General features: G+C 38.2%; 3 protein-coding genes and 1 long non-coding RNA gene across 4 annotated transcripts; 2 read left to right on the forward strand and 2 right to left on the reverse strand.

Moving 5' to 3' along the window:
• Positions 1 to 1443: 1443 nt before the first annotated feature.
• LOC104101560 (adagio protein 3) lies at positions 1444 to 7690 on the reverse strand. The gene is made up of 2 exons (XM_009609038.4): positions 7342 to 7690; positions 1444 to 3394 (listed from the first exon to the last, which is right to left on the reverse strand). The coding sequence occupies exons 1-2, from the start codon at positions 7638 to 7640 to the stop codon at positions 1789 to 1791; spliced, it is 1905 nt and encodes a 634-aa protein (XP_009607333.1). The 5' UTR covers positions 7641 to 7690; the 3' UTR covers positions 1444 to 1788.
• Positions 7691 to 13733: 6043 nt separating this feature from the next.
• LOC138901734 (uncharacterized) lies at positions 13734 to 14144 on the forward strand. The gene has a single exon (XM_070189517.1). The coding sequence runs from the start codon at positions 13734 to 13736 to the stop codon at positions 14142 to 14144; it is 411 nt and encodes a 136-aa protein (XP_070045618.1).
• Positions 14145 to 23405: 9261 nt separating this feature from the next.
• Positions 23406 to 24555, forward strand: LOC108946055 (uncharacterized). The gene is made up of 2 exons (XR_001970291.3): positions 23406 to 23563; positions 23712 to 24555. It is a non-coding gene; the product is annotated as an uncharacterized lncRNA (long non-coding RNA).
• Positions 24556 to 25358: 803 nt separating this feature from the next.
• LOC138901735 (uncharacterized) lies at positions 25359 to 27427 on the reverse strand. Its single transcript, XM_070189518.1, has 4 exons — positions 27218 to 27427; positions 26157 to 26553; positions 25853 to 26013; positions 25359 to 25646 (listed from the first exon to the last, which is right to left on the reverse strand). Exons 1-4 carry the CDS (start codon positions 27425 to 27427, stop codon positions 25359 to 25361), a joined length of 1056 nt encoding a protein of 351 aa, XP_070045619.1.
• Positions 27428 to 27666: the final 239 nt, after the last annotated feature.

A 27666-nucleotide genomic window follows, 5' to 3' on the forward strand; every position in this document is an offset into this window, starting at 1 on the left:
ATCAAGTGACAAGCCGTCAAATCGCATTTCTCCAAAACATTAATTGGCAAGTTACCTTAAAAGTGCAAGGCCATGCTATATTCAAGATATGACAATGTTTTCTTTACACTCTCCCATTTTGTTAGAGTATTTCAGTACACGAAGTTTGAAAAGTAATCCCATATTTAAGTATTTCAGGCCATGCACACACTCAATGAATTCAATAGCTTTTCATAGTAATTTGTTCGTCCTATTTAATTTTCATGTTTTAGTAATGATTTCTTTTTCGATGCACGTTTCAACAAAGTTATGAAATTATTAAAAAAATTCATTTTATTTAAACAGCTAAAATCTTAGTAAATGAATAATATTAAAACCTTTGAAGGGAGATAAATTGAGAAAATATAAGACTCAAAATTTTAATTTATGTTATTTGACGAATCTTTAAAGAATCATAATAAAAGTCTATACCTTATTATGTTTTTTCGAATGAACTTGAGAATATAATTTGAAAAAAATTTCAGAAAAATCTAAAATCATTAAGGCCTATGTGTTTTTTAAGAAACTAAAAAAGAAGCACAAGAACTTGTGAAATTAAACTGATAAAATTATAAATGAGACATCATTTAAGGTGAATGACATAAGACTTTTATGAACAAAATGTTTCCTTTATTGAGTTTATGATCAATGTTCATCAATTTTATAAGCTTACACTTTATTTTATAACAAATACAATTTAAAAACAATATAAGTAATTGTTTTACAAAAAAATTACTTATTGAGACGGGGAACACGGACAACGCGCGTACACTAAAACTAGTAAAGATAAAAGAGTCAAAAAAACCTTCTAGTTAATGTTTCTTAAGAGTCACGTAGAAGAAAAATACGGCGGATAAATTGAGACAGAGAGTAATAAATTTTATGGAACTTGATGAAAGCGATGGTGGCGCCAGAATTTCACTTTCGATGTTTAACTTCTTAAGGGCATGTTTATAGTAAATGGGCGTTTGGACATAAGAATTGTAAATTCCGAAAAAATGTGGAAAAAAATTTCAAGTGAAAATGGTATTTGAAAATTAGAGTTGTGTTTGAACATGAATATAACTTTGGGTTGTTATTGAATTTTTGTAAGTGGTCAGAGTGAATTTTGAAAAACGGTTTTTTGGAGTTTTTTAAATTTTCGAAAACTTCCAAAATTCATCTTTAAGTGAAAATTGAAAATTTTATGGCCAAACGGGTTCTAAATCTAGATGAATAAATGCCTGCATGCAAATTAATTTGTAAGCAATATTCATCTTGATCTTTGGTTACCCACTCCCTGTAGTGACATTCTTGAAAGTGTTATTTGCATTCTCTGAATCTAAAAAGAAAAAGACGACGGGTTTGGGTTTCGGCAGTTTAAAGGATTCCTTATTGCGTTAGATATGAGCATGAACTATCTTGGCAGAAGGATAATGTACCAAATTAAGACTCAGAAACCAGTGAATAGAATATATAAATACAACGGCAAAAAGCATAAGAAATTCCAGCCACCGAATGGTCTGGCAGGAATAGATATTCACATTGCAATTCCACTCGCACAGAAAATCAGAACTGCAAGCACTTGTGATATAAAACAAGGGACTACAAACAGCAAGATCAAAAGCTTATTTACACAAGCTGCATAAGATACTCGAATCTATGACATGGTGTATTCCAGTGCCTACAGAGTGGAACCATTCTCAAGGAAAATGTAAAGTTTCTCCATGACTCCAGAGCATTTTCAGAAGATAAATATATATCAATTCTGCACGAATTTGATTAGCGACATCATGCATCAGAATCTTGCTTGCTCGCTAAGCACAATTCATACAATTCGTTTAGAATCCATTCTTCCCCCGTATGGCCTCCCAGAACCAAGACCCTTGTTCCTCCAACCACGCATGTGCTATGACCCCAAGCAAACTTTGGAGGTTGCCCAGGTACATTGAGAGTCCTCCATAACGGTTTTTCCTCAGAAGGATCCAGTAAAAATAGTTGAGAAGGAGAGTGCAGTCCGGCAATTGAACCTCCAAAAATGATAATCCGGCCACAAGGCATGGTTACAGCGACGTGATCAAGTCTAGGAGGAGGAATCACAGCATTCTGACTTCCTACTCCTGTGAACGCCCCACACTCAAGTTGCCTCCATTGTGGCCTTTCGTCCTCTAAGTCAATCGTGTATGATTCACCTGATCTTAACCGCAAGTGACCACTCTTGGCAAGTCCACCAAACATTAGAATTTTTGTCTTCCCATAAGCTGAGAGTGAGTGTCCCAATCTTGACGGAGGAGCCCACGTAGTTGGAATTTCTCTCCATGTAGGCTTGTCAATAGTGAGATCCAACAAATATGTATCACTGAGGAGTACCCCTGCATCTGTGCAGCCACCAGAAACAACTAACTTTGAGCCTTCCATTGTGCATGAGCTATGCCAGGATCTAGGAAGGGGCGGAGTTCCACCAGATACTTCTTTCCATGTTGGCTGTTTAGCATCTAAATCAAGAACAAACACATCATTAAGCAGTCCCTGCCTCCCACACCCACCAAATACCACCAACCAGGAACCATTAAGGCACGAGAGAGTATGGCCCCACCGTCCTGGTGGAGATGATTTGACACTAACTCGTCGCCACTCTGGATTAGCAGCATCAAGATTGAGAACAAATGTATCGTCCATTGGCTGCATATTAACACCTTCCCCTCCAAATAACACCAGCCGGTTCCCTGCAGCGCATGCACTGAAATTACAACGTGAAGGCTCTACAGCCCCTCCAACTGTCAGTTTCTTCCAACAAACGGCTTCAAGAGTGGTTAGCTCCCTAGCCAGGCGCCCCCAAGCTAATCTTTTAGTCATGTGTTCCAGCACTCCTGTGACATCTGCTCCCCATGCATTTTGACAAACCATTTTTCTCACATGTTCATTTTTTGTCAATTGACGTATCCTTCTACAAACAGAGCCAATGGATGCAACATCCCTTGGTGTCAACCGAGATAAAATGTTGTGAGCTAGCACTTCATCAGAGAGCTGAAGAATACCACATATTTCACGGTGCTGACATTGCAGTAAATCACCGCTTTTAATAGAGTATTTGCTAGACTTGTCACATTGAGGCTGGCAAGTTTCTTTGAAAACAGGATATGACACAGTATTCAGGTCAATTTTTGCTTCAGAAAATATTTGAATCCCTATAACATGGGTAACTGTGCCATCATCACCATGTATTGGTGCTAGCCTTAGCCTGTTCACCAGAGGTGTACCATCCTTTCTAAAGTTGAGAAGCTCCCCTTGGAATTCAACACCTTCTTCAAGACATCTTCTGATCTCAGAAACAACAACAGGATCCACCAAAGGATGCCGCCTTTGGGCTCGTGGATCTCTAAATTGTAAAAACCGACTGAAGCAAATGAATCAGTGAACGTGTCAAGATTCCTCAAATAGTAAATGATGTTAGCATATAGTAGATGCGTCAATATTAGAAATTTTGAAGTCAATGGTAAATGCAGGAAAAAGCTTGTCTAGTATGCCCACAGGTACATATCCACACAGAAAAATCTCTGTTGAAAAAATGTAACATTAAAAGAAGTAAAGGAAGAATCAGCTATAACATCTCCGTTGAACAATTCTATATTAAAGAATTGATAATGTCAAGGGAAAAGATACAATATATTTGATAATATACAAGCATTAGGTTGTCATTTAATGACTGATCAAAACCTATATTTTGACTATTCTTTATCCTTGTGACACAAAAACTATTCCAAGGAGGAAAATAAATTCTAGTCTACCGGATAATCATCATAGATATAAAGATAAGATATACACCACAGTTGTTTATTTGCTTATATATTCTGAACAATTTTTGATGGAGTCGTAACTATATTTTGAAGTAAGACTCACGCCATCATTGTTTCTTCGGACAATTAGATCACTTAATTAAATCAAAAGGATATACAAATCACCAGCAAAAGAATCATCCATCCAAACAGTTTCAATTCAAGAAGCCCCACTCTGACACAGGACACTCTTTGTGTCAAATAGTTTTAGAGACACTCTTGTCTCTCAGTTTTTATTCCTTTTAACTACATAATATCATAATATGCAGAGATTTTTAAGCTTTCTTTTCCCTAAATCACAGTGTTACTCCGTTGTTTTCAACTTTAGTTTATCCCTTGTGAGACATGATCTTAAAAGCAGTAGCCATTTGAAATAAGGCACCTGACACACAGAAAACACCATAAAAGCACCTGACGCAACCCAGCAGTGGTCTGAGTTGTTGCAGCAATTTGCAACTTGGGCCAATAAAATTTTCACGAAAAGGTAACATTCTTATTATTGTGCAGTCTGAGCTCTGATTCAATAGGTAACTTCAGTTCTTAGGATTGTTATTCTGATCATAGAAATGAGAACGTTCCATCTCAACTTTCTGGAAGATGCGGCTGTGTTTCATACATCCAGAACTCCTAATGCATTTAGTGGAACAAAAATAAGTCCTGCAATTTTTTTTCAAAAAGATGAATAGCTAATTTTGCGGCCCAAAAACTTTTCTGCTCAGTTCACACAATAGAGAGAAACAGCTTCAGATCCATTGCACTCACCTTACAATCAGTGTCCTTGCCTTACAATCAATGTGATGGCCATTACCATAGACTTGAAGCGTCTTATTATAATTCAGTATATTTCTTTTCTGAGAATCAGCATGCGTAAAAGGTGTGGCTTAAGCTTTTTGGTCCAGTAGTTCACCTTCTTTATTTTTACAGTGATAGCAGGTAGGCCAAGGTCATTAGCACTTTAAGTCATGTCTGAGCTAGTGCGTGCAATCAAACATAGTTTTTTTTGTATCCCATTAAGTGAACTTATTTCTGCATTAACTAGGGTTGGTTGGATTAAAAGAACGGAAGACAGAAAGGAGAGGGGAATGGAAACGGGCATTAGTTTTTAATTTGGCAAAAAAGAGAATGAAACAGAATCATTTGACCTTGAAGGGGTTTGGTTAAGGTATGTCTTTCAGAACTTCCCAAGACACATTCTTGCTTGGTATATGAAAGACCCTGGTTTCGGAAAGCACTTCTGGAAAAGCTTTGGAACCCAAAACCTAGAAAAACACAGCTTCTTCAACACCTCTTTTACGATCCAAACACTATTTTCCTCTTCAAGTTCAAAAACTTTTCAAAAACTTTCAAATCTTTTCTCAAAACTTAATCCGAAGTACATTACCCAACAAATTATTTAAATTCTTCCAAAACCTATTCCAAAAACGCCATATGTCTACTGCTTTTTAGACCCAATATTTTCAGAATACCTAAGTCAATTTTGGCATCTAGAAAACCAGAAGTTTCATTCCCCTGTCTTGCCTACACTTGATGCAAAGAAAGTTACCTTTCTCTCCTACCCTCTTGTTTTCTCTAATATTAATCCAAACTCTAAACTTCCATCTCCTCCCACAGCACCACCAATCTTGATTTATCATCAGCAACGCTCTACAGCAGATTCCTTTTCCTTCTGCGAGCTTGTCTAGTCCTAGCCTCCTCGGTGGCTGTCAAAAATGTATTCACTCCACTTGTAACACTCCTTCCCTTTATACATTTTTTGGTTATCATCATTTATTTTCGTCCCATTGTGCATTTGCGTCTTCCTTGTCCTCTGTCTCTATTCATTAAGTCTACAGGTGAAACCCTCTCTCATCTAGGAGGATGACAGACTATGCTTGAGGAGATGTCAGCTCTACACTTTAATGGTACTTAGAAGCTTGTTCCTTTGCCTCCAAGTAAAATTAGAGTCGGCTGTCCGTAAGTTAATATACCAAGGTCGGTCAAGATGGTCAAACTTAATACTCAAATATTTGGGCTTGATAATGGTGATAATCTATATCTTGTAGCTAAAATTGCATCAATCCGTCATTCTTTGTCCATATCTGTTGTTCATTATTGACCTCCTTATTAGTTGGACACCAAGAATGTTAATGACCTTGAGGATGGAAGTTTATATGAAACAACCATCTTAGAGAGTCTCAAAATCTGTATGCAGGTTATGTATATCCTTATAATCTGAAACAGTCACCTTGACCATGATCTGATAAGTTCAGTATAGGTGTTCAGAAATTAGGAACGACCTGCGGTAAGGTTGTTTCTTTTGTATTCTATCAGCATTCCTGTTTTGAGTTTGTGTATTTAATTGGTGATTTACATTCACGACACAGTTATTACACGTAGTAATTAGAAGGATATATCTAAGTCAAGATGACATCTAAATCATCATTTTCAAACCAAATGTTTGGGCAGATTATGGTATTTCCTAGGCGTTTAGTTACAAAATCCACGTCGAGCCTTGTCTTCACACAGCGGAAGCATACTCTTAAAGTTCTCAAGGATAAGAATGATTGATTACAGGCCTGTTGATACTCCTACGGATCCTAACATCAAGCTTCTACTAGATCAGGGGAATTCACTTAGTGATCTTGAAAGACGTAGTTTAGCTAGTAAACCAAAAAATATCACAATGATCCGACATGATTTCTTTTTATTATTTATAAGGTAACAACAATGATCCGACTTGATATATCCTTTCCTTTGTGCATTATACGTCAAATTTTGAGCTCTCTAGACAGTTGTCCATATCCTTTATTACATTATATATGCTTCTTGACAAGGATTTATCTAAGAGATAGCAATGACATGAGCAGTTCTTCTCTACTCAACAAAAAAAAAAAAAAAAATACCACTAACTCCAATTCTCCCGGCAATTTTTTTCAGCTATTTGCAATTCTAAATCCAACATTTTGTTCAAACTACAATATACCAAAAATATAATCCAAAATTAGTACTTAGATAAAGTTTTGTTTTTCACAAATAAAGTTAGAACAACTTATCAAGCTCAGATCAGCTAAATTCTGAATTCAAACTTAACAAGAAAAACTCAACAATTAAGTTGAGAAAGTCCAACGAATTGGAAGTATCCAAACAGAACTACACTCATATAACACACACATTTTACAAACAAAATACAGAGAAATCAACAATTACAAGTAAAAGTACACTAACTGCATAAGATCCAATAAAAGAAGAAAAAAGGAAATTTTGAAAACAAATTCATTCAAAAGCTACTCAAAAAAAAAAAAAAAAAGAGGAAAAAAATCTAACTCCAATTCTTTACCTCAAAATTTTGGTCAAATTTGCAATTCTAACACGACATTTTGTTCAAATACAATCTAAATGGCTAAAATTAATTCCTATATACACTTAAAACAGCTCAGATCAGCTAACTCCCCCAATTTATACTATCCAAAACCCATATGTGATATGACACACAAAATTTGCAAATAAACAAAAGAAGAAAATAACTTACCAGTTACGACCGAGGACTTCGTCAGCGCGATAACCAGTAGAAATTTCGAACACAGTATTCACATATATGATAGGAAGATCAGGTTCTAAGGCATCAGAAACGATGATAGAAGACGGCGTCGTTACGGGGTAGAAAAATCCAACTGGCTGCTGTGAAGAAGGAAGTTGTTCATTTTCCCTTTCTACTTCATAAAAGATTTCTCCTTCTTCTTCTTCTTCATCGTCTTGGTCCATGTAATTGTTATCATTTCTGGTGCATTTCAATTTCTTTCCTCCTCCTTCCATTTTCTTCATTCCCATCTTTTTGACAAAATATCTATCGATTTCTGTGCGTACTTGTGTGAATATGTCGTGCAGTAGATATGTTGTAGATATCTTGTAGAGCTGTTTTTCCTAAATAGACCATATTTTGAACTTATTTACAGATATACCATCTAGTTTTCACTATGCACCAGCAATTATTTAACCGATAATTATATATGAGACGAGCCCAAAATATATATATATATATATATATATATATGGATGTCATTATCACACTTGACCCACCCGATCATGTTTAAATTAAGTGGTAATGAATTATTTACTAGAATTGAGAAACATAGGATTATGTTAGTGGTTAATTAGCTGTCTAGCTACTTAAAATATAGTATATAGTTAGTACTAATAATGTGATGTTAAAATGGGCCGAAAGTCGCCCCTACGAATAAGTATGTATTCATACTACTATAGTTGATTCCTCGTTTTGGGTAAAGTATAAGCAAAGCTTCCAAAGTAGGGCTGTGTATGGATCGGATCGGATCGGATTTAGCACATTTTAGATTGGATTTTCGTATTTTGGATTCTAGAAAATGCAATCCGAATTAATATCGGATCGGATTTTCGGATTCTTTGTAAAAGAGACAGTACAGTAAGAAAAATTCACGTTTATACAATTATGAGAGTACTATGGTGCCAATAGAGCTAAATCCGTCAATTGTAAAGGTAACAACTTGGAGAAAAATGAAAGGAAGTACTAATTATCCGAATTAAAGTTTAGAATTTATACATGCCCTAATAATTTCGGATTTCGAATCGGATCGGATCGTATTAAAATTATACCAATCCGAATCCGATCCGAAATCCAAAATTTTAATAAACACAATCCGAAATCCGAAATTGAACTGATCGGTTCGGATTTCGGATATCCGATCCAAATGAACATCCATATTCCAAAGTATCATCTTATCACTCATTTTTGTATACTTTGGAATTTCAAATGTTATACAATGCGTATATAAAGAGCATGGTTTATATCACATATTTTGTATTTCTGGTAAATAAAGGAAAAAAGATTGAAAAGAAAACAAATTATGAAATAAACTTCCCCGCCAACTTAGTTGGGATCTTCCATTTTCCCTCGTATCTCTATCTTTATAAAGAAAAAAAAAGTTAATCAATAATAACAACAATAATATACCTAGTGTAATCTCATAAGTGGAGTATGATTAGGGTAGAATGTATGCAAACTTTACCCCACCTTTGAGATGGCAGAGAGGCACATCAATTAATCAAACACTAAAATTTATGTCAAGGATAGAATAAAACAAAAAACTAGAGTTTATTGCATTTTATTTCCTTGTTTTTCGCCTCCTTGGTCTCTTCTTTTTGTCTTTTAACTTCATATTAATTTCAATATTTTTGTTTTATTTTCCTTAACTTAGTGACACTTTACTTTATTTTGATTAAAATTACTCTTAATAAGTTTATATTATTATTAAATTCTTAATAGAAACATCAAAACCAAAAAAAAGAGAATAACGCTTCATAATCAAAATGCTTGAAAGCTATTCAAAAACATAAAATAAATATACAAAAAATTATCTTGAATGCCAGGTAAAAATAAATATACTCCTAGAAACAAAAGAAATAGATCAATTTTAGACCGAAAAAGAATATATTTTTAAGTTTTAACACAAGAAAACATACTACTGATGAATTGTCTCGCGGGACGGTGGCATTTAAGAAATTAATGGGAATTGGATGGGCAAAGGTGAAAGTGGAGGTCACAAGTAAGAAGTTTAGGCGACACGTGGTTGAAAGATATTTCGAGGAGAAAATATCTAGACGTAACCTGCCACCAGCGGAAGTCCACGTCATCAACCAGTTACGGAAGATATTTTTATGGCTGACTTTCTTTTAATTTAAGTAGCGCGCAGGAATAAAATCAACTATCCCCGAGATTTTTCAAGCTGTTTGTTTTATCCCCTCTTTGCGGCCATTGTGCTAAACTAGAATATTCCCCCACCAAGTCCTCCCTTTGACATGAACTCACAAATATATTGTAAAATATGATATAGCACTAGGGATGTTAATAATCGAACCGAAACCGAAAATCGAATCGAAATTGAAATTTAATGGCTTATTGGTATCGGGTTAACGGTGTAACGGACGGGAAACATATTAAATTTTTTTTATTAACGGCTTATCGATTTGGAGGCGGATTGTTCAATTTTCTTAACGGATAATCCGTTAAGTATATATATATATATATATATATATATATATATATATATATATATATATATATATATATATATATATTAAATAATCAAAAACTCTTCTTCCATTTCTAGTACTCTATCTCTATTCTCTATTACTAATTTACTATTAGATATTTAGAAACCCTAACGCCTAAATTTCAACCAGCAACCACCAGCACTTTATCTCGTCGACTCTCCGTCTCCCTCTCGCAGTCTCACCGACTCGTCGTCTCCCTCTCGCGGACTCACCGACTCGCCTCTCCCTCTCGCCATAGCCAGAGCAGCAGATGGTAAGTTTCTTTTCTTGTTGATGTCTTTAAAATTAAAGAGCATCTCAATTCTCAAAGTATACATAAACAGGAACTCATCTCTTTTGAAACATAAACATAAGTTTTGTGAAGAATCAAAAACTTCTCACTTTAAAAGCATACAAAATTGAGGATGTGTGACTCCATTCTCAGTATACAAAATTTAAAAGCAACAGTAATCAGCAGGATGTTTTAAAGTTCACAAAACTCATCTGTTTTGAGATCGATTTTGACAGTATCTGTATAAATATCTGTTAAGCAACTTGTTATTCTCATCCCTTTTCTTTTCTTGTTGCAGTGACTCATAGCATGACTGAAAATATACAAAGTGATAAGGTGATGGGTGAAAGTGGGGCTTCTAATTCAAATGCAATAAGTTAAGCTCAAACAATGGAGTCAAATATAACCAAAAAAGAAAAAAAAAAGTTTGTTGTGTGGGATCATTTTACAGAAATTATTACTTCTGAAGGGAGTACAAAAGTAAAATGTGACTATTGTTTTAAGACCAAAGACGGTACGTCGAATTAACTCAACTAGATTTCCTATTCTTGCGCAGATGGATCGTGATGTATTAGTTGTTCCGGTTTCAAGTGTGACATCCCAATGTGCGTTTAGTACGGGGGGACGTCTTCTTGATTCATTTAGGAGTTTATTAACTCCTCAATTGGTGCAAGCTCTAGTGTGTCTTCAAGATTGGCTTCGAAATAAAAAATTAAAACAACCTGTTAGTGTTGAGGAAGATCTTGATAAAATCGAGCAGCTTGAACAAGGTAATAATATTGTTACTATATTTGTTGTATATAAGTGTTGTTGATATGCTTATATTTATCGCACGACTCATTATTTTAATTTTTTTTCTTCAGATTTAGCCAGCAATGGAAAAGACCCTTCCGTAATTGACGTGTAGTGTTAATATATCTGGTAAGAATTCGAATTTAACCCATCAAGGCTTCAAGTATTGAATCTGTGCTTGCAACTGCTATGATTAGTTAGCATCAGTAGTTATCATAGCATCAGTAGTTATCAGTAGACATCCTATCTTCTATTATCATTAATAAGTAGTTGATAGTTTCCTTATGATAAAGAGAACTTAAGTTATATTGTTGTACTTAATAAGCATAAATGCTTCACCAAGCTAATGGTTGTGAAAACTGTGAATTTTGTATCTCACTATCCCTTGATTTGAAAATTATAAATTATTTTTGGCTGTTTTTTCCTTTTTCATCATCTTGGGTTATGGTGATTAGAATTTAGAAACATATGATGAGAGGAAAGAATATTTTGTTTTTCAGTAGATAAGTTAGGAAGGGAAGATATACTGGTTTGCTAACCATGAGGCAAAGTAGCCTATTCCAAAGGAATAGTTATTAATCAATAGGTTTCTAATTTCATGTATTTCCTTTTCAGAACCTACTAATCAGAGTTGAATACAGATAATTTTGATGTCATGTATTATACCAAGTGTTCTCTACTATTTCTTCTGATAGTTATAAGTTGTTAATAGGCTCATCCCCAGAGATGATTCTACTAGGAAATACGCTGCGAAAAAAATATTGAGTTCTTAATGATCTATTTGGAAAGAATATGTATGAGAAAAGTCATCTAAACATCAAACAAGAATCAAGACAATAGTATTTATCACAGTCTCTACTTCGTTGCCTAATGCTGAAATTTGGTATATACATATTTTTTACAGGGATCTACTCACTTATAGATTAAGCTGTTGTTTGAACTTTGAAGCTGCAGAAATTCAAGCACTGTTAGGCGTTAGCTGCAGGCCAAACACTTCTGTGTAGTCTGCTCACTTATGGATTAATCATTTTGAAATATGTATTCTGGACTCACTTTGAATATAGACTGGAATTTTATCATTTCAGAATTAATCAGGGAGCATTGACTTTTCCTTTGCAGTTGTGGGCAGAGGAAAAACATATGTATTCTGGACTCATCTGTAATGTAGTATGATTTGGGATGTGATGGACTCATCCATTGTATTCTATAGACTGGAATATAGTATGTTGAGCATAGGAATTTTATTTTGAGTCACAGCGGTCAGCAAACAATTAATGCACGCAATGTAGATTGAGTTAGGCCGATAAATCGCCCGATAAGAGCTAAACCGATACCAATCTGTCAGATATCTTATCGGGTGGCTAGCGGATTAATACATTTAAAAGCTGATAGCCGATAAGCCAAACCGTTAAGAGTAAATAACCGCCCGATAAGCAGCCCTATATGGCACATGGTTGATTAAAAGGAGGACACGTGGAATCCAAGATGGGATGACTGAGGGACGAACACGGTCACTCTGTTTGTCATCGAAAAAGATAACGTTCATAAATGTATATTAAATACTCTGCGCCCGATAGCATTTACTAAGGAATATTCCATAACATTAAGAGAGACAGTCTATCACAGAGAATTTGGCATTTATGTTCACCGTTATATCTTCATCAATGACCCTCATAATTGACATTAAAGGAGGGCACGATCCTAAGACCTTTTTCCGTAGACATAACTATAAATAGTGAACCCAATTACCATTGTAAAGGATAAGGATTTTCTGGATAAACTTACACTCTATTCTATACAAAGCTTTATACAATTTTACTTATTAGTTTTTTGTCTCATCATCGTTGTGTCCGAAAACCGTGTTCACGGAATTATCATCTTTGCTATTTCAACTACATTCTAAGGCTAAGTATTGTATATTTCTTCGATTATTGTATTATTTCAGGATCAAATTAGTTCACTTGTCTTGAAACCATGTATAAATTTAATTATACCATTTTACGGGTAAACATTTTAGCGCCCACCGTGGGGCCTAGACAGCAGTGCAATTAAATTGATCCTTGCCTTTTTTACTAACGTGTTTTGATTATTTTGTCTTAGAAAAATTACAAAAAATGACAGATAACACTATTAACGATGCACACAACCTTGAAATTCGAGGGGATCAGCCTCATTTCGAGGACTCAATTAGTGACACCCGCAATGAGAGGAATGACGCCACGCCGGTGCATGACAGACGGTACCCTCGACGGGTTCGGGAGACTACTCCCGATGATGCTGATGTGGAGCATGTAGCGGATGCTGTGAGGATCCTGCAAGAGCAATAGACCATCATTTTAGGACATCTCACGGGGCAAGATCAAGTTATGACAGAATTGAAGCATGCCCTATCGGGGGCCTCAAATAATGCAAACAGACGAGATCCAATTCCTTCTGTTGTTTTCGCAGACCAAACTACGCAGAGAGTCGACAACAACACTCCCAAGGGAGAAGTTGTTTATAACGGGGCTAGGGGGAGCAGATCAGGTCTTAACAACGAGAACGATTCATTCAAAGATGAGATTTTACAGTTCATGAGGGAAGTAAATGCCCACATAAATCAAATCCCGGGCGCACCACCAGTATTGAAAGGCTTAAACTCGAAGAAGTATGTTCAATTACGGTACAAGCCAAGTGCGGCACCAGAATTAATCCCGAAGCGCTTCAAAATGCCTGAAGTTCTGAAGTATGATGGAACTTTAGAGCCATAGGAACATACTACCACCTATACAATGGCGATGAAAGTAAATGATCTAGCTACTCACGAAATTGAATCTGTGTTGTTAAAGAAATTTGGCGAAACTCTCACGAGGGGAGCCCTAACATGGTATTCATTATTTCCCGAGCATTCCGTAGATTCCTTTGAGATGCTCGTAGATTCTTTCATTAAAGCTCATGCCGGGGCCAAAAAGGTGCAAGCCCATAAGGCCGACATATTCAGAATCGTACAAGGAGAATCTGAATTACTACGAGAGTTTGTTACCCGATTTCAAAGAGAAATAATGTTGCTTACGGCCGTCCTGGATGAATGGGCAGCTGGAGCATTCACCAAAGGATTGAATCCAAGAAGTTCAGACGCTTCCCGTAAGCTGAAGGAGAGCCTGCTTAAGTTTCAAGCAATAACTAGTACTAATCAAAGATAAAGATCGAAGATGACCCGATCGGCTGCACATCATCAGCCAAAGGACGGAAGAAGAACAGAGAAAAATCAAAGGATGACTACGACGCGGATTGGCGTATTTCGAGGGGCCGGTTTTTTCCCTACGAGCGTACCAAAGGTCGGGGTAGAAATTTCCAAGAAGCAAACAAGTTCACCGTTGACAGATGGACTGATCGTGGTCGAAATAGTATATCACTTCAAGATAAAGAAACGTTAGGGTCTCGATATCTTTCTTGCCCCAGGTTATCGGAAGTAGAATTTGTGTCAGCCATGAGGAACATTAAAGAAGCATGATTCCCGAGACCTATGAAGTCCGATTCTAGCCAGAGAGATCCCAATTTATAGTGTGAATACCACGGGACAAACGGTCATCGGATAAGGGACTGTCAACATCTTCGGGAGGAGGTGGCAATGCTATTAAAGAATGGTCATCTCCGAGAATTCTTGAGTGATCAAGCTAAGAACAATTACGGTCGCAACAAAGACAACACGGAATCTTCGAAAGCAGGAGAAGAAACCCCACGCCAGACGATCAACATGATCTTTGGGGTGGAACAAGATTAACGGGGTCACCTTTTCTACGGTGAAGAAGACTAAAGTATCGATAACTTACTGCAAAAGACTTCGGGAGTACGATATCACTTTCACAGAGAAAGACGAGACGAATTGTTGTTACCGCATAACGACGCACTGGTAATCTCCTTAAATATGTTAGATTTTAAAAGTAAGCATGTTCTAGTGGATCCAAGAAGTTCAGCTAATATCATACAATGGAGAGTATTGGAACAAGCTAAACTCACCGGAAGCATTATTCCGGCAACAAAATTCCTCGTTGGATTCAACCTTGCGAGCATAACGACCCGGGGAGAGATCTTGCTGCTCACGAAAGTTGAAGAAGTAATGAAAATAACTCTCTTAGAAGTAGTGGATTGTGATATGGGATACAACATCATCTTAGGAAGGCCATGGTTACACGAAATAAAAGTTGTGCCTTCGACGTATCACCAATTGCTAACGTTTCCAATGCCCGAAGGAATCAAGTAGATAAAAGGTGACCAACCGGCAGCAAGGGAGATGAATGCAATCTTAGTTTCCAGTAGCAAAGGGAATGAGCGCACGACATAGCATTTACAGGAACCGGCGCCTACTCCCGAGTTAGAAGAGGTTATTCCAAGGGTAGAGTCGTTAAAACAATATAAGGTGCCGAGATATTTCCAAATTCTGGAAGAGACGGACGCAACAAAATCCACGGCAGAGGAACTAGAGAAAGTTGCATTGTTCGAAGAATTCTTAGAAAGAAAGTTTCACCTGGGGACATGACTGCATCCCGAGCTTAGGTCTGGTTTTATTGAATTCCTTAAAATTAACATTGATTATTTTGCATGGTCGCATGAGGATATGATAGGTATCCTGACGAAAATAGTCGTGCACAAGCTGAGTTTTGATCCCAACTTACCACCGGTATGACAGAAGAAGCGCCCTATTGCCGAGGGGCGGGATTAAATTCGTCAAAGAAGAGGTAACCCGCCTGCTTAAAATCGGTTCGTTTAGAGAGGTAAGATATCTAGACTGGTTATTCAATGTAGTAGTAGTTCCTAAGAAGAACAATAAATTTTGTATGTGTGTAGACTCTAAAGATCTTAATAAGGTGTGCCCAAAAGATTCGTTTCCTCTACCAAATATCGATCAAATGATTGATGCCACGACCAGGAACGAGTTGATGAGTTTCCTAGATTCTAATTCCGGGTACATCCAAATCAAGATGAACCCGGAAGATCAGGAAAAGACTTTGTTTATAAGAAATTTTGGTACATATTGCTACAATGTAATGCCCTTCGGATTAAAAAATGTCAGGGCCACTTATCAGCGGCTCGTAAATAAGATGTTTGAAAAACAAATAGGAAAAACTATGGTGGTTTATATAGATGATATGCTTGTTAAGTATTTGAATGCAGGTGACCATCTTAAGCATCTTCAAGAAAGATTCGACATCCTGAGGAAGCATAACATGAAACTTAATCTCGAGAAATGCGCATTCGGGGTTAGTTCTGGTTAGTTTCTAGGATTTCTGGTCTCGCAGAGGGGAATTGAGGTAAACCCCGACAAAATCAAGGTCATAGAGGATATCCCAGATCAATTGGTGAACGTAAAGAAGTCTAAAGACTCACAGGAAGATTAGCAGCCTTGAGCAGGTTCATTTCCCTGTCGTTAGAAAAATGTAATCGCTTCTTCGCATTAATAAAAAAGAAGAATAATTTTGAATGGACACCAGAGTGCTAGCAGGCTCTGAGGGACCTGAAGAAGTACTTATCAAGCCCTCAATTGCTTTCGAAACCAAAAGAAGACGAAACATTGCTAGTCTACCTCGCGGTTTCAGAAGTTGCGGTAAGTGCAATTTTTGTTTGGGAGGACGAAGGTACACAATTTCCCATTTATTATGTTAGCAAAAATTTAATGGGAGCAGAAAATCGCTACCCACATTTGGAAAAACTAGCCTTAGCTCTCGTAGTCGTCGCTCGGAAGCTAAATCCCGATTTTCAATGCTACCCAATAGTTGTGGTGACTACTTTCCCTCTGTGGAACATCCTTCATAAACCTAAGCTCTTGTGTAGATTGTCTAAATGGGCTGTCGAAATGAGTGAATTGGACATAAAATATAAACCGAGGACCTCAATTAAGTCACAAGTCTTTGGCTGACTCCGTGGCCGATTTTAGTACGGGACTACTACCTCTGGAAACCAAGGAGGCAATAATGGTGTCGGAATCGACATAAGGGGTTTGGACCTTATTTACGGATAGAGGGCTCGGAATAGTTTTAATCATGCCTTCGGGGGAGACCTTAAGGCAAGCCATCAGAACGTTCCCTTTAACTAATAATGAATCAGAGTATGAAGCTTTGATTGCAGGGCTCGAATTGGCCCGGGGACTTGATTTTGAGGTTATTGAAATCAAATGTGACTCACAGCTGGTGGTAAATCAGGTATACGTGATCTTTGATACCAATGAAGAATGTATGCAACAATACGTGGTAAAGGTCGGGGCCCTTCTGGCATGATTCTAGGAGTGGTCACTAACTCATATCGCGAGAGATGATAATGCAGAAGCGGATGCATTAGCAAACTTAGGTTCATCGACGAAAATAAAGGATTCGGAGTCCGGAATGGTGGTACAATTGATGAGCCCAGTCCTTGATACAGATGGTTATTAGGGGTAAATTTGGCTAGTCTAGTCTGGGACTGGAGAAATAAAATAATTAACTACCTCGATCACGGAAAGTTGCACGACGATCCCGAAGCATCACGGGCATTACACACCAAAGCTGCATGTTATAGCTTCAAGAAAGGCCAATTGTATAGAAAGTCTTTCCAAGGCCCACTGGCCCGGTGCTTAGGAGCATCAGAAGCCAATTATGTCATGAGAGAAATCCATTAGGTGCAGATTCTTTGGTGCTGAAGTTGGTACGGGCAGGATATTACTGGCCTCGCTTGGAGCAAGACGTCATAGATTTCGTACGAAAATGTGATAAGTGCCAACGCTACACATCACCAGTACATCAACCGGTAGAACCCCTACATTAGGTTTTGTCCCTATGGCCGTTCATAAAATGGGGGATGGACCCGGAAAGGTAAGGTTTCTTTTAATTTTGACTGATTATTATTCTAAATGGGTGGAAGCAGGTTCCTATCAGAAGATTGGAGAACGCGAAGTGGTACTTCCTATGGGAAAATATATTTTGCAGGTTCAGAATACCAAAAGAGATAGCATGCGACAATGTGCCACAATTTATCGGTGCAAAAGTTACAAAGTTCCTCGAAGATTTGAAAACAAAGAGAATCACATCTTCACCTTATCATCCGAGCGCAAATGGTCAAGCGGAGTCAACAAATACAGTGATCATCTAAAACCTTAAGAAAAGGTTGGAAGCGGCAAAAGGCAAATGGCCCGAAAAGTTTTCCGGAGTTCTATGGGTCTACCGAACAACGACTAAATCAAGTACAGGAGAAACTACTTTTTTCCCTCGTGTACGGTGTTGAAGCCCTAATCTTGGTTAAAGTGGGAGAACCCACTTTGATATATTCTCAGACAAATGAAGAATCAAACAATGAAGCAACGTCAATCAACCTGGAACTGCTCGAAGGACGCATGGACTTGGCACATGTAAGAATGACAGCTTAAAAGCAGAGGATTGAGCGATATTATAATCAAAGAGCCAACTTTCATTTTTTTCAAAGCATGAGACTTGGCTATAAGGAAAGTAACCCAAAATACACGGGAGCTCAACGCGGGTAAGCTAGGTCCAACATGGGAAGGTACCTACCGGATTTCGGCTGTCACCGGGAAAGGTTCATACGAATTGGAGAACCAGAATGGAGATAAGTTTCCCAGCAACTGAAACGTGACACACCTCAAAAGATATTATTGCTGATGAACAACACCCAAACAGAAAATATGTGTTGTACTCTTTTTCCCTTCATTCAGTTTCTGTCCCAATTGGGTTTTCATAGCAAGGTTTTTAATGAGGCGGCAACAGAAAGCATACTACGAAGACAGCAATAATAAGACCTTTGATAGCAAGGCAAACGAACAAGCTTCCACTCAGGGATGATTACATAATCTTTGGTTTGATAGCAAATTCCCACTGGGAAGTTAAGTTTGCTACTGAACAAGGGTTACCCGACCATTCACGAGCATAAACCACTGGGGGGCTGTTAGGTATTCTTTCGCTCGATAGCATGGATTCCTAAGGGGAAGTAAGTTATGTTGCCGAGTGAGGGATTACCTAGCAATTCATTTGTGGAACCTCTGAAGGTACAAGACTTCCAGTGTTCAAATTCGCATTCTTCACATTCTTCATCGGGACCGGGAATTGCACAGCCAGCCCCACAGAAACAAGTTGTACAAGATAGCCACAAGTAATGGCAATTTCTTTTCTGCATAGCAAGATGCTTATGTATTCTTTCGAAATAGAAGGAATAAAATGAAATCCTTTTGCTTTTATCTTGTTTCTTGTCCAAATGATGAGCTAACTTGGTCATTTAAAAGTTAAACAAGTACTTTAAATGTTAGTGGCATAATGAATATGAGACACCCTCTCTTATAAAAACCCTCACGTTAAAGGGTTGGTTCCGGAATAATCAATACCCGAAATCTAAAATGTCATCGGGGAAAAATATACCCGAAGCCACATATAAAAGGACGCAAAAAGCAAACTTGCACAATGAAACCCTCACGTAAAAGGGATAATACTCGGAACCAAAATGCTTCGAAGAAAAAGCATCCGAGACTACACATAGTAAAATACGAGCAGAACAACATGTGGAGAATGCTCAAACAAATGCAAAAGTTTAATAAATATTCAAATGATATTTGAGCAAACAAATATGTCTTTATTTACAAGGATGTGCCAAAACGACAAAAGTACAAAATGGGAAGAGAAAGAAAAAGCTATACTGCAGCGTTTCTAGGACCAGGAGGAAGAGAAGTATCCGCATCCCCGGGAGAAGTAGGTGGTTCCACCGATGGCTCAATGTTTTCCCCAGTTTGGACTTCGACCTCATCGCCTTCTGATTCTTCTTCAGTTTTCAAAAACTCGAAACCGGAATTAGAAGAACCTGGATCATCAGACTGCTCCGGAGTCCATGTTTTGCAGCCAACTCAAGCTCTCGGGCCTTATCAATTTCGACATCAACGTCAATGATACCAGCTTTGGCCTTTTCCAAGGTTTTCTCCTCATGCCGTACATGGAATAAGTTTTTTCAACAACGAGGGAAGCCGCTCGGCACTTAAGTTCTTCTTTGAGTTAAGAAACCTCGCCAGAAAGGCTTTCCCCGGTGGATCTAGCGGACTTGAGGCTGACGCCAAAGTCTCAAATAGTTGAACTAAAGAGCTTGTTATGCTTGATAGTTTTCTTGCACTTCTCTTCTAGTTGGGCGTCTTTTGCCCCCACATCAGCAAGCTCTTCGATTTTAGAGTTCAAGGCTGCTTCTAAGTTGGTTACGTTTTCGGTAGTAGCAGCCTCGCGCTCGGTTATAGCAAGAATGGCATCCTGGACTTCAGCCCATTTGGCCTTGGCTTCATCAAATCTAACCCTCAGCTGTCCAACTTCTTGGCTAAGGGTTATCACTTCTTGCTCGCTTTGCTGCAAACAAGCCTCCAAAACAACGATCTCAGTAGCCTTGATTTCTAGTTCTGAGAGGAGAAGAACAGTTTGTTCCCGTTCCGCCAAAAGCTAATTCCGTTTAGAAATAGGTTCTTCTTTCTCATGAATTAACCTTTGAAGGCCCTTAGAAGAAAGAAAGTTGGCCTATAAAATAAAAAGAGGTGAAACTTAGAATACATTCGTTCAAAAGTAGAAGAGATTACATGGGAAAGAAGGAACATACCGCCGCGGCTTTATGCATAGCATTGTTCAACAAACACTCTCCCAAGAGTGTCTTAAACTTTTCCCAATATTTTTCTTAAGCCATAGGCTTTAAGTAATTAGCAAGCTCCACCGGCCATGATAGTAGGTTGCACCCCGGTAGAGACCAAAAGAGTAATGTTCCTCCTACTTTGTGGATCTTCAGAAGGTGCAGCGTAATTTTGCACCAAAATTCCCATGAACTAGGGACTGTGGAAGAGTAACACCTTCTTTATGGTCAGGTGCGGCCGATGAGGGTGATGTAGCAACTGCTTTTGGAAGAGTGGAGGGAGATGGGAATGATGTAACAGTTGCTGGTATTGGTAAATGTGGAGATGAAGCTGATGGAGTTGAAGAGTGAGAAGCAGCTACATCCAATGCAGTTCTGGTTATTTGATGCTCGCCAACCAAAGACGGTAAGGATACGGTACTCAGCCTCGAAGCACCAGTTACAGCAATTGGGGCCCGAAAATGAGAGTTGGCATATTCTACTAAATTCGATTCTCCCTAAAGTGCTGATACCTCGTCTTCAGTTGGTGCAACTATCTCAACAGGTTGAGCATTCTGTTAAAATGATGGGGATAGTCGCCTTCTAGGTAAAGAAGCTCCCCCATCACTAGCTTCATCATCATCATCGATCATCACGGTGTCTACGACCGGACCAGAAGAAGGACTAGTAATCATTGCTACCGGAGATGACTTAGGGGCATCAATCTTTGACCTTTTGTTCTTTTCCCCGGCTGCGGAGGAGCGTCTTCTCTTTGTTTGTTTATCCTCCGGCCAGGGACTCCGTAAAGAAGTATTCGCACCCGAAATAGGCCCGGAGATACCTGTTCGAGTAAGCGCTTCTTGAAGCAACCTCGCTACATCAGTAGGATCAGCCAGAACGTCCTCTCTGGGGACAGTAGCAGAGCCCACAAGTAGGCCTAATTTCGTGAACAAGTCATAAGGGTTCAACCAAGTTCTTCATATACAAAAATGGAAGCAAGGTAAACTAAGGTTACCATGATTTTTGGCTGTCCACCCGAATATAAGGGACATTTCTTTCCACGAATGAGTTTCGGGTGTGGTGACGTCCAAGATCTTCTGAAACCACTGGTTCAAACCTTCCACCACCGGTGGGATACATCGAGTTGTTGAAATATGTGAAAGGTGAAAATACATCCATAGAAGAATATATAGTAAAAGGAATACTATACAAGGAAATTACGAGTGCGGTTCCAAGCAACTAGAAAGGATGAAGTCGTTGTCGGAATGATGTTGTTAGTGGCAATTGCAACGAACCATTCCATCCACTCACAGTTGTTGTCATCATCTATGCTAGACAACAAAGCATGGTGGCCACACTTTCAAAGGTTTATCATTCCCCCACGGAGGATTTTAGGGGAATAGGGATTCATCATATGAGCTAAGGTTAGTTCCTCTCCAGTTTCTTGGCACAAACGTCGGAGGCAGGCGATCGTCCTCCACACTAAAGGACTTACTTGTGCCAAACACACCTGGTAGCAAAGGCAAAATTCTGCAATCACGGAATCAAACTCTCCGCTCAAAGAAAACGCATCCAAAGTAAAGGGATACATGAAAAAGTATGTAAAACCTTCCCTGGGAAAGGTGACTCGCTCCGCTAGATCAGGGGAAATAATTTTAACTCATTGTAGTGGCAGTCCTCCTTCACAGCAGGAATAGCGAAAAGACGAATGGAAGAAGGGTACCTGCTAACAACCCATGTACGAGGGTTAGCAACAGGAAATTTCTCTTCAAAAATCATTCGAAGTACCAAGCCTTCTTGGGGTGATGGAACCCACTGTTGGAGGAGCAGAATTCTCGGTTTTGCTCTTGCTCTTCGTAGAGCCAGCATGCTTAGAGGAAGAAGCCATTGGAAAAAGAAAGGAAAAGATTTTATGTTTGAAGAAAATTAGAAAAAGGGTGGAAGACAAGGATGCAAATCTGAAGCTCAAACAATTCTGAAACGCAAAGGAAAAAACAATTGCGTATAAATAAAATTTTGGCGGCTAAATTTATGGCCATGATTACCTCGATAATCGGCAAAAGTTGTGCTGAATCATGGGATGTCGTTCGAGGAATTAAATACGGAGAGATGTGCGTCTAACCAACCAGCAGAGACCTTCAGAGGAAGTTATAGTAATTCCCGCCAAAAAAGGTATTTCTACCAACTTTCCGGTAACACAAAGTTATGTCACCGGAAAGCAGGGGGACTATCTATATAGGGTAAATACGATATGACACGTGGCTGACTAAAATGAGGACACGTGGAATCCAAGATGAGATGGATGAGGGCCGAACGCAGCCACTCTGCTTGTCACCGGAATGGATAACGTTCATAAAAGTTTATTAAATGCTCTGTGCCCGGTAGCATTTACTAAAGAATATTCCGAAGCATTAATAGCGACGGTCAGTTACAGAGAATTTGGCATTTATGTTGACCCTCATAATTGACATTAAAGGAGGGTACGATCCTAGGACCTTTTTCCCTAAACATAGCTATAAATAGTGAGCTCAATTACCATTTTAAAGGACACGAATTTTCTGGTTAAACTTACACTATATTCTATACAAAACTTTATACAATTTTACTTATTGCTCTTTAGTCTCATCATCGTTGTGTCCAGAAACTGTGTTCACGGAATCATCATCTTTGTTATTTCAACTACATTCTAACACTAAGTATTGTATATCTTTAATTATTGTATTATTTCAGGATCAAATTAGTTCACTTGTTTAGAAACTACGTATAAATTTAACTGTACCATTTTACGGGTAAACAATCTTAATTGCTACACTCTTCTTTTCAATTCTTTTGTATCTTTTTGAGAGGAAAAAACTGATTCTTTTTTACTCTAGCTCTTCCTAACAGGAGTTGCAAAAATTTGGAAGAGGAGAGAGTAAAAGGGCAAGGGTTCGGAGTTGGCAAATGTTTATCCAAAATCCACGTGGCAAAGTTCTAAAGGAGTCTAATATAAGTTGTGTCTGCCAGATAATACGTGAGCCTAGTACAAAATAAACTTTCTCAACATTGTCACTACTTTCCGCTTTTGTTTATCTCTAGATGCATCTGCAAAACTTTATGAAGAGAAGATGGCCCTCAGTTACACTATGTCTTCATATATCCCTTCTTCATTGTCTTAACAGATTTTGACCTACAAAGGAATCATCATGAATGTATGTTATACACATCACCGAGAGGAAGAGACTAAAAAGGGAGATCAGAGGAAAAAAATGCCACCTTAGCTTTCAAATCAAATTCCACCTCGTAGAAGTGATAGGCTATATGTACCTTGTTATGTTTTGGTGATCTAACAAATTTAATAACAAGAACTAGATAAGGAATGTGATACACATTCTTAAGTATGTGAAAACAACAAGACTTAAGCTGGAATTGTAAATCAACGCTTCAGGAGTCAAAGAATCAACAAGGGGAACAGATGGACATCAGTTCCCCTGGTGATCGTACAGTCAACTTCATTGGGAATGATCCTGTACTATCCATGCTTGCATCATTCAAATGATGTCACCAATGTTATATTAACATTAAACCAAAGACAAAACATCTCTTGAATTTTTGAAGAATCCATCAAGCACTCTCTCAAGTGACCAATCAATTTGGCAAGCGATTCTCAAGAGCATCAAGAACAAAGAACAACATAACAACGGACCACTTCCCTGTATTGAGTTATTACATGTCCTTAGTTGTGTTGCATCTTTATTAAAGTTCTTCACTTGTAATTCCTACTTAGCTTAGTTAGAAGCATTGTGTAAGAAACCTTTGTAAATCATAAACCCTTATGTTTGTGTCTTGGCTAGTTTAGTCGAGTTGGAAGTCTTTGTAATAGAGTTATTACAAAGTGGATTGTAATAGAGTTGTGACAAGTTAGTGAGGGATTAAGAGGTTAATTCCTAGATTACAGTAGGTTGTAATCTAAAGTTTGCTCAGTAGTGAAGTTGAAATCCTACAAGGGGTAGGTCGTGGTTTTTATATCTTTTTGCCACTAGCACTACTTCACTAGTCACAAGATTTGTGGCTGTGCATATCTTTGACACAAATTTCACTTTGTTTCCCTTGTCACATATTTGGGAAACACTCAGCAAAATGTACTTCAATCCGTTTACATAGTACATATTTTCAATAGAGTGTGAGAGAGACTTCCCAATCCCTCCAACACCCAGCATGTATCCCTTCTTGCCATTTCCAAAGGATACACTCCCTCCTTGAAAGGCCTTCAGTGAAAGGAAATCGTTTGTACTTCCTGTCATATGCTTTGAGAAACCACTATCCATGTACCATTGTTGGCTACTCCCATTCATTGTTCCCTGCACAAGGAAATTAAGGGTTAGACTTAGGAACCCAAACAAGTTTGGGTCCCTTGTAATGAGGAAAGGGATGAATAAGAGTTCTTTTGGTCCAAGCAGGCATCATGCGTATTTTATATGAGGGACCAGGTTCTCTACCAGTAATTACCTTTTTAGCAAAAACTTTATTTTTCTGTTGAGACTGAAACTTGGCCTTACAGGTTTCCTTAAAGTGTCCAGTGTTACCACAGTGCAAAGCCAATTGTCAGGTACAGTAACGTACTTGCTATGAGGGTTGTAGGGAATCTTTTTCCTTTGAAACCCGATTCCCTGCATGTTTCCCCCATTGTTCGTGTATATGGTAGTGATAGCTTCAGAGGGCCAGGTCCACTTGAGTGATTTTTCAAGATCACCCTTGACTCTACTTAGTTCTTCCTAAAAATTGTTTGTTTTTCTCGAGTTCAACACACAAACTAGATTTTACTGATTTTATCTCATCTTCAAGCCTAAGATGTGTTTCATCCACAACTTTCTTTCCCTTTTAAGAATCTCATGCCTACCTTCTCCTTTTAGTTCATCAATTGTATCCTTCAAATCTACGACTACTACTAATAGATCATCTCTCTCATGCTCTATACCGGCGAACTTTTCAGTCAAGGCTTCTTTCTCTTTCTTAACACACTCAATGGTCTTCTTTAGATCAACCACACCAACCACTAGATCATCTCTCTCATGTTCTACGTTTGCAAGTTTTTCAGTTAAAACATCCTTTTCTTTCTTGAGACTCTCAATGGTTCTTTTTTAAATCTACCACAACAACTACTAGATCATCTCTCGACTGTTCTGCTTCTCCTAGTTCAAGAATCAGTGCATTTTTATCATTTATAAGACTGTGATAAACATCAATTAAAATATTTGCCAGAGACATAAGTTTTTTAAGTAGAATAGGACTTCAGATTTCTTTGAACATCTAGAAAATTTACCTCATCATCATTATCGTCATCTTCATCATCATCGGACTGTGCCATCAAGGGAAAGATGGAGTCATACTCAGCTGCTTCACTTTCCACTACTATCATGGAGTTTTCACCTTGATCATCATCTTCTTTAGATTCACTGGAAGAGTCTCCACATGCAGCAAGATCTTGTTTCACAACATTGTTAGCGATATTTTTCCTCTTAAAGCATTTGTTAGAAATCGGGTTCCTCTTAGCTGCTTTGTTTTGTTGTGTTTGTATTGATCTTGCTTGAGGAGAGGACAATCCTTGATGAAATGTCCTGGCTTACCAAACTTATGACAAAGGTCATAATTTTTTGGCTTGCTGGAACTGCCCATTTTTGGAATGCCTCCATTTCTGCGAACCATTTTCTGGAATCTTTTTGTCAGGTAAGCCATATCAGCATCCTCACCACCTGAATCATTGATGTCCGTCTTGAGGACTAGGTTCTTCTCCCTTTTGGGCTCTCTTCTCTCATTGTCCTTCTTCTTCTTCTTCTTCCTCCTTTTGGGCTCTCTTCTATCATTGTCCTTTTTCTTCTTCTTCTTCTTCTTCCTTTTGGGCTCTCTTCTATCATTGTCCTTCTTCTTCCTTTTGGGCTCTCTTCTATCATTGTCCTTTTTCTTCTTCTTCTTCTTCTTCTTCTTCTTCTTCTTCTTCTTCTTCTTCTTCTTCTTCTTCTTCTTCTTCTTCTTCCTTTTGGGCTCTCTTCTATCATTGTCCTTCTTCTTCTTCTTCTTCTTCTTCTTCTTCTTCTTCTTCTTCTTCTTCCTTTTGGGCTCTCTTCTATCATTGTCCTTCTTCTTCTTCTTCCTTTTGGGCTCTCTTCTATCATTGTCCTTCTACTTCCTTTTGGGCTCTCTTCTATCATTGTCCTTCTTCTTCTTCTTCTTCTTCCTTTTGGGCCCTCTTCTATCATTATCCTTCTTCTTCTTCTTCTTCTTCTTCTTCTTCTTCTTCTTCTTCTTTTTCTTCTTTTCATAGGTTTTCAGATTGCCAACAAGTTCATCGATGGTTAGCTTCTGTAGGTCCTTTTCCTCTGTGATAGCATTCACTTTGCTTTCTTAGGAACTCGGCAAAACACTGAGTATTTTCCTAAAGAGTTTGTTTCTTGGAATGATTTCTCCAGAGAGTGAAGCTTATTGATGATAGAAGTGAACCGAGTATGCATGTCCTGGATGGATTCATCATCTTTTATTATGAAAAGCTCATATTCTGTGGTAAGCATGTCAATCTTTGATTGATTAACTTATGTTGTTCCTCATGGGCTGTTTGGAGAGCCTCCCGAATCTCCTTAGTAGATTGGCATGCTGAGATCATGTTGTATTTATCAGGACCGATAGCACAAACAAGAATTTTCTTTGCACGAAATTTCTTTTCTATGGCCTTGCGGTCAACATCGTTGAACTCCTTTCTTGTTTTGGAGATTGTTACAGCTGGTTTGCCACTAGTTTTTGTGGGGACGAAGGGTCCATCGCAGACGACGTCCCAGAGCTCTGAGTCTTCAGCCATGATGAAGTCATGCATCCTAGTTTTCCACCATCCATAAGTATTGGCCATTGAATCTTGGTGGCCTGTAGGTAGATTGACCTTCTTCGAAGTTTGGTAGAGCAGACATGAGGATCCTTTCTAGGTGTTAGCCTTATAGAAAGAACCTGCTCTGATACCAATTGATAGAATTTAAGGGTCTACCAAAATATATAGAGAACTAGGTTCTTCCATCACTTTTTCTACAGATTCTTCATAAAGAGTATATGAGAAGACAGTGTCTGAGAAATCGGTTGAGAAAGGAAAGAGTG

This window comes from Nicotiana tomentosiformis, chromosome 11, assembly GCF_000390325.3.
Source record: "Nicotiana tomentosiformis chromosome 11, ASM39032v3, whole genome shotgun sequence".
NCBI lineage: Eukaryota > Viridiplantae > Streptophyta > Magnoliopsida > Solanales > Solanaceae > Nicotiana > Nicotiana tomentosiformis.

Coding starts and splice junctions, on each gene's coding strand:
- LOC104101560 (XM_009609038.4), bottom strand. CDS start 7,640: ATGGGAATGAAGAAAATGGAAGGAGGAGGAAAGAAATTGAAATGCACC. Junction 3,395..7,341: donor GAAGTCCTCGGTCGTAACTG/GTAAGTTATTTT, acceptor CATTTGCTTCAG/TCGGTTTTTACAATTTAGAG.
- LOC138901734 (XM_070189517.1), top strand. CDS start 13,734: ATGGCGATGAAAGTAAATGATCTAGCTACTCACGAAATTGAATCTGTG.
- LOC138901735 (XM_070189518.1), bottom strand. CDS start 27,427: ATGGCCAATACTTATGGATGGTGGAAAACTAGGATGCATGACTTCATC. Junction 26,554..27,217: donor TTCGTGCAAAGAAAATTCTT/GTTTGTGCTATC, acceptor AGGAAGAAGAAG/AAGAAGAAGAAGAAGAAGAA. Junction 25,647..25,852: donor ATGACGATAATGATGATGAG/GTAAATTTTCTA, acceptor GAGAGTCTCAAG/AAAGAAAAGGATGTTTTAAC.